Source organism: Montipora foliosa, chromosome 2 (assembly GCF_036669935.1).
Source record: "Montipora foliosa isolate CH-2021 chromosome 2, ASM3666993v2, whole genome shotgun sequence".
Classification (NCBI taxonomy): domain Eukaryota; kingdom Metazoa; phylum Cnidaria; class Anthozoa; order Scleractinia; family Acroporidae; genus Montipora; species Montipora foliosa.
The window spans coordinates 30,905,173-30,912,672 of record NC_090870.1 but is presented as its reverse complement, the minus strand read 5'-3'; the positions used below and the strand labels follow the sequence as shown (position 1 = coordinate 30,912,672).

At 39.7% G+C, this 7,500-nt stretch overlaps 1 protein-coding gene across 1 annotated transcript in view; it reads left to right on the top strand.

Moving 5' to 3' along the window:
- Positions 1–229: 229 nt before the first annotated feature.
- The window catches only part of LOC137992839 (uncharacterized), a 37,629-nt gene continuing 30,358 nt past the window's right edge, over positions 230–7,500 (top strand). The window contains exons 1-5 of the mRNA XM_068838376.1: positions 230–562; positions 2,602–2,898; positions 4,599–4,733; positions 5,264–5,426; positions 5,949–6,200. Of these exons, the coding sequence (XP_068694477.1) occupies positions 236–562; positions 2,602–2,898; positions 4,599–4,733; positions 5,264–5,426; positions 5,949–6,200 (1,174 nt within the window). The 5' untranslated portion in view covers positions 230–235. The remainder of the gene's footprint in view (positions 563–2,601; positions 2,899–4,598; positions 4,734–5,263; positions 5,427–5,948; positions 6,201–7,500) is intronic.

The following is a 7,500-nucleotide window of genomic DNA, read 5'->3' as shown; positions in this document are numbered from 1 at the left end:
CACAGTGTGCGTGACAACTGAGAAAATTAAAAGATAGAATTACCTTAACTCAAAGAATATGATAATTTCTCTCATTGTTAAAAATTTGTTTACCGATTTCGACAAATAAGAATGGGAAAAGGATAAATAGATATATGAAAAATAAAAGCGAGCGCCACGAAACGTGTTCCTGTTTTTGCGTTTACTTTACCGACTTCGCTGAAACAATTCTAAAACCGGAAATGAGTCACTTAAAATGTTATTTGCATGGTGTCATTTTAGAGCCCATGTGTCTGTAAGAGTTGTGTCTCAACGCGCTCGACCAAGGCGCTGGAGTGGCAGAGAGCAATTTTTGTGTGATTTTTGTTGTAAAGCTTTCAGAATGTCTATACGGAAATTCAAGGCACTGTTTCTATTGATGCTTTTTATCCACTCGAGTTTATCTGTTTCGTTAAGCGATTTCTATCCATACGGGTTAAGCGAAGGCGATACTTTACTTCCGCCAAACGACGACAGTAGCTCCGGAGAAGTTGGAATTTCCGTCCCTTTTCCCTATTTTGACCGTAACCACGATTCACTCTATGTAAGTATTAGGTATATTCTATGTTCTAGTAATTTTTAATGCACGCTGCCAGGCAAGGATTCTATGTAAGAAAAGTTTCCGATTTGAATCGTTAAATTGCGAGATTTTGGATAGGAATATAATCAATCAGCATGACATCCAAGCTTTAATGGAAGCATACGTCTTACACTGCCTACTTCACAGGCTATTCGTCTCACCTTCGCCGAAAAAAGGGTTAAAATTACGAAAACTTGCATTGCAGTAAAAGGGGAATTTTTTTTATCATGGTCTTTTTTCCCAGGTAAGAATTAATTTTTACGTCCCAGTAAAAAAATCTTTCTGAGTTTCGATAATTTTCTGCAATCATGGTTTTGCAGACGTGACTTTTGTTTTCTTTGGATTGATAAATATTCATGAAAGATACAAGATAATCAGACGGAAGGGTAACATTCAAAATGAAATATATATCTCACGCTACTTAGCTATTTGAGCTTTTACTGAACGTGCCGAAGTATTTTATTTAATCACGTAGCCAATCATTTCAGTGCAACCTTATCTTTTCTATTACCTGATTTTAAGCAAGCATCGAGGAATTTGTGCTCTCCGGTTTGCAATTATTATTACCGGTATTTACCTCCCTTTCTTTAATCCAGACGAAGTCAGGAGAAAATCTTTTGGAATTGTGGGTTCTTAATTATTGATGAGACGATAATCTGAAGAATACATTCAACACTCTTCTTGTTCGTTCATAATAGAGAATTGATTTGGTACATTTCATTTATACAGGAGTGTTTTGAAAATGTATTGGAAAATACTCCGTATTCGTTCTATATCAATGAGGTTATTTCCCACCAGAAAGTGCTTGAACTTATGAATTAAATCGAAGTATTATGAAGAAAAAAACCTTTGTATTATGTCAAACTCTCTCGTACTCAACGCAAGACCGGGAAATAAACAATATGGAGAGCCTTTATGACCGGAAGGATACATGTTTTGTTCCTTGCTTGAAATTAATGCACTCCTGTGCCTGAATAACAGTGTTGAGCTCATGAGTCTTTTGAAAAGACAGCATTGATTAAAATAATCAAATAAAGATACGAATAATCCCCGAGGCCTCTTTCGGGTTCCTCATTTTTCCGACGACTGCTGATCCATGATTAACGCCTCTTAACTGGTAAAAACTTTTCTTGTTCCAAAATTACACCTGAGCAACTTTCGAATTGCTAACAAGTCTGTTCTTATCGAGGCATATTACCACAATAGGTAATTGCGGGACTAGCGTAGACAGACACAATTCAGTCGCATAACATTTTTCAACAGAGAGTAAATTTTCTCTTGCTCTTTTTCATGCTTTCACGTGGTCAGTGGAAAAGGGAAAGAGAGCTTGGGGAAGGGATTAGTTTAAAGGGAGGGTTTCCAATGTTATTGAAACAATCGAAAGCACTGATGCAGGAAACGGAAGCAACGCCATAGAAGTGGAATTACAGGCATGTGAAGCTGCCCAAAACACCCGGCCCAGAAAGGCCGAAACAGCTGTCCATGGCTGCTAATTGATCGGTGAAAATGATGGTTGTGCGCATGCGTGATGTGTTGACCACACCGGGTTTGGGTTGGCGTGTGTCACCTTGCTTTTATTGTTGTTACTGATTAAAATAGGCCATTTCCGATTTCATATCTGCCTTCTATTCAAAGCGAGTCTAAGTGCGAAATCCGCAGTATCTTCCACCAAATTTAGGCCTCAGTCATTTAGTGTATTTGCTTTAATTCTCTTGTAATTAATTAATGAACATCATCTGGTTCGGTAAAAAACCGTAAATTTTATTACTTCTAGAGCCAAAGCTTGGACATACGCAAAACCGTGAAACTGTCCCTTCAAAGCAGAAGTGTGGGGACATTAATGAGTAGTAGTTTGTTTTTTTATTTAAGGAGAGGGGGGGTGGGGGGGCGGGGGAAAGGGATCGCCTGAGACGCGGAGATACGATCGTGGAAATGCTATTTCTGACCTTGTCCAACCGAAGTTTTTTCATTATAAAACTCAGTTCGTTTGCATTTGCTTTCAGGTAAACACTAACGGTGTAGTGTCATTCTTAGTTGAAGTGAGTCAATTCACACCAGATCCCTTCCCACTGGGGGATGGGCGTCGTCTCATCTCACCCTTCTGGGGTGATGTTGATACCACGAACGGGGGAAATGTTTGGTATAGAGAGAGCACTGATGAAATACTCTTACAGCGAGCGACGGCAGATATACGAAGGGCATTCTTAGATCAATACAAGTTCACAGCAACTTGGATTTTCATAGCTACTTGGGACAAAGTAGCATTTTATGGAGCCACTTTAACTTCACAACGGAGCAAGGTAAGGTTTAAACGACATGTGACACAAAGAAAACTTGCGTTTTATCCTTGTCTGCTTATACTATGGAATCATAAATTCGGTGCCTAATTCAACGAGATTTCCGATTAAATATCACCCAAGTGATGTTCTGAAGACAGTCTGACTAAAGACTATTTTGGAGTATTTGACAGTTTAGGATAACAGGAAAGTTCACTGGAACAAGATGTTTTGCTAAAAAAGCACTCCGGAAAACAAATTTCCAACCTGAACTTTCGTTCAGTGATGGAAAATACTCCACCTCTTGTGGAAACCGTTTTCTGTTTTTAAAAGGCGTAAGCAACTGATAGAAAATCGTTCACTCTCTAGCTTTGCCTTAAATGCATTGACACTAATTCTAGTTTTGAGATACTTTATCAGATCTTATCACTTTTATTCACATCGTGAACGAAATGACTTTCCACAGCGCAAGTTGTATTTTGAAGTAACGTTACTGTTGTAGTAGCTTAAAGTACGCCTTGACATTCACTACTCTTATGCTCTTTAATGCGCTTCAGGTTTCAACTGGTCTACATATCCACCTTGATGACTTGGAAACTTTCCCTTAATGTGCCGAGAATCTGCCCTGTATGAAGTGTTGTTCCTCTAGAAATGCGAACCTGAGAACATATCTTGCAATTTGAATCTCTTTTAAAGCCTTTCTGGCTAATCGCCGGTATAAAGGTTTTGATGCAGATTACACTCGGCGCATATTTTTTTTCAATCGTTTGCTGTCCTAACTTGCTTTCCTTACTTTCGTGGTAAGCTCTAGATCTTTTAATTGAACTTATACATTACTGGAGCGAGCAGCAACATATTCTGGATTCATGAGAAAGTAGGACGAATTCTCGAATTCACCACTTTTTCCCAGAATACATTATGGTTAGCCAGAATGCAATGCGCATTCACCATCTTTTACCAGAATGCATTGCATTTGAGCAGAACGTTGCCATTCTCTGGAGATTGCGTAGGCACGAGGTTCCTTAAATATTCTACGAAACAACACATCATGATGTAAGAGCGAAAACTCACCACAATTGCAAATCTCGATTACGTCCTCGCATATAAATTTTACTGCGCAAAGTTCTGCCACTAAATGTTACAGTGTTCAGGTACATAATAATCAACTTTCATACTTTCTTACACCCATTTTCATAATTCTTCCAAATAATCGCCAAACTGCATTTCAGCTTCCACTCATCAAACTTCCGAATATCGCAGGGAAGAATGACTTCGTCTCCAGTGTGTTCAATCTTATAGCGTTTAGTTCGCAGTTCGCCTATACGACAAGGAAAAATACCTTATGCCTTACTCAGTTCATTGCACCGTTGCTTTGCATGCCAATGCTACACTCTTTTTACATATAAGAATATTGAGACTTAAATTTGCTAAATATTAAGAATATAATCTGTTAGATACACTACTAATTCATATTCGATTTCCACACTCAGTCTTGCTTGTTTATATTGATCCATTCTTATTTAATATCATGGTCATAATCAGTATCATTATTATCAACAATATTATTTTTTGAGTGTATAGTTACCTCAACTTTGTATAGCTATAAGTGTCGCAAATAAAATTAAATTATCACTGCCCACGCGTGTTGTTGCAATAAGCTTGAGCTTTTAAAATAAAATAAAATGTTAAACACTGTGATTGAATGAAGATTTTCGCGTTTTCAGGTGAACACTTTTCAGGCGGTATTGGTAACGAATGGACGCCACTCTTTCGTTATCTTTAACTACAATACGATCATGTGGACCACAGGAACGGCCAGTGGAGGAAACAGTGAGGGACTGGGCGGCACCCCTGCTCAGGTAAACATGCGATTTCTGTACTAGCAATCCGATACAAATACTTCTTTGCGACAAACATGCTATGTAAACGGGCCTGACGGAAGCGGCTACTTCAAAGGAAACGAGAAGTCATCTTAAGACATATATTCACATTATCGTAATCACTCCAAGACCATTATGACCCAAGGATATAGTTCACGGTATAAATGGTGCCCAGTGGCCGGTTTTACTCGAAGCCTGGTTAGCGCTAACCGTTGGTTAAGAGGTATCAGAACCTATAGGTTTCCATGGTATTTAACGCCGGTTAGCGTTAATTATGCTTCGAACAACCTGCCCCAGGCTTCGGTTAGAGCAAGGAATGAGATTTACCTTCCTATTCTAACTTTCTTTACGAAACCTTAAGTTTGGAAACGTAAAACGCGTGTATTAAGTTTGAAAGCTATTTCGTATTTCATTATTAATTTAATATGCAGTTTGCAGTAGAAATTGGCGCTCATCTCTACGATCAATCCTTTTAGCAACCTACCATTGCATTGTTTAATATTTAACAGGGTGGCTTTAATGCAGGGGATGGAGTCAGGTTTTTCGTAATCGAAGGTTCCAGGACCAATGAAATTCTTAATCTTCCTTCTACCTCAAACGTGGCTCAGGCGGGGCAGTGGATGTTCCGAACGGATGAGGCCAGCGTGGAGGCCGGCGGCTGCAATTCGAAAGGCAAGTAAGCGCTGCAGCAGCGTTGTTGTTGTTTTAAAGATGATGGCAAAGGAAAATATCGAACAAATCTAAAACGCAGTTATCGTGCGACGCGCCTTACCGTGGCCACTTAACAAAGTTTTTTAAAACTTACACGCCAATGAGGGTGGGCGAATTTGATTGACCGTCACCCCTCCCTGCAAAGTTAGCACGGTTGTAAGTTGAACTCCGTTGAATGGGTTGTTGAGTTGACGTACTTACACGTAGTTGTCAAATGTGAAAGTTTGTTGGGTGACCACGGTAAGGCGAGTTGCACTGTAAAAGAGAGCGCAAAGCTTTTGTTTCATCAGCAACTATGCAGTTTTAGGCATTTTCGGCGTTGCTGTCGCCGTTGTTTCATTTTTTACAGGAAGAAAAACATCGGCAGAGTTTAAAATTTTACATCATAAGTGCGACGCGATTTATTTTACGTACTTACGAGGCGTTTCTAACCTTACAAATTATTTGGATTTTGTTTTTCGCTAATTCCGTATTCATTTAAAGGTTCCTTGACTGTCTCGCCTCGGTCTGGCATTATGTTAGGGGGTACAAACTTGAAAATGGGTGGTCCATGCTTCAAAGAGAGTGACAACATAGTTGTGCAATTTGATGGGAACGTCAATATCAATGCCACCTTTGGAACAGAATTGGTAACTTCGATAACTGTGCCTGTGCTTAACAAGACCGGAAGACTGCCAGTTAAGCTGTCCATCGATGGTGGGAATTCTTTCGACTACAATGGAGTTTACACCTCAGGTAACAAGTTTTTATTTCTCTCAACCTGCTCGAGGGTTTGTTCTATATGGTAGACTATGCTATGAAGAAAAAATCAAACAAAGTAAAAATTTCACAGCGCAAAACAATGTAAAAAAGCAGTAAAATGCATTCATCTTTCCATTTCGGTATTGGTACGAAATAAAGTTACATCTTGGCACGCTCTGAAACCAATTTTCTCACCGCTGTATTTTTGTTTTCATCGGCGTGAATACAGTAACAGGTACCTTTTCTCTTTAAAATCGGCAGTTGATATATATATATATATTTCTTCTCTATATCACTCTCTCGTGTCGACAGGGCTTCTTGTGTATCACATTCCCATTGAAACATCATTGTAAACTTGACCATTAGCATCAAAGATGGGCCAACTTTCACTGCTCCTTGACCGCAAATCATACATCACCATATCTTTGTTTGCTCATGAGATAGCTATTATTTAGGAAAAGGTTAAAGTAGTCAAAATCCTACCACCCGCCATATTATATTACTCTGCCGAGTCCCATGTTGTTTGTTAAGGACTCGGTAAAGGAAAATGAGGTGTCAGCGGAAAAAAAAATTGCCGCGCCGCTGTTTTTTGTTTAGGTTTAATCTATATATCATATTAAAGTTTTAGCGGAGCTCCGCGCGCGCCGACGCGCGCGCACGGAGCACCATTGTATAATAACCCATCGATGCAAGAAAATTTGGTTTTATAGCCATGACGTCATGACCGTCCGTACGTCCGTCCGTCCGTCCACCCGTCCATGTATGCCAATGTGACCAGTATCATGCTAGTTTACAGCAGACATCTTTGATATTGGACATTCATCTTTTGATTAACTGACACCTGTCAGAACAAGGTATCCGCTGACCAGTATCACATAACCATATCGCGGGCTCAAGCTTAAGGTCACCGACGTCGGCTGTCTTTTTTTGAAGTTGACCGCTGACTAGGTACAGGTTTTCGATGGGATTGCAGGCTCAACCTAGGTGAGCTCACCTAAACATAAGAGAGGCTTCATTTTTCGCGCGCTTTCTGTGGCTTGAGGCGGCTACACGGCCACACTATATATCAACGAAAGTTCTTACACAGTCAAACGCTTTTCGTGTTCAGGTGGAAAACGGTTTGGATGATGTTTTCTTTCTGCATTTTTCGCTGGTTTCAATCCAGTTTGACATATCACGATATCTGTGGCGCACACTGGTGGCTACGCAGTTATTCAAGTCAAGCATCGGCGTGATGTAAACTTAAAGCTGAGTGTTTATTTTTAATTTGCTTAGAGCCGCTTTTTTCTCTGTA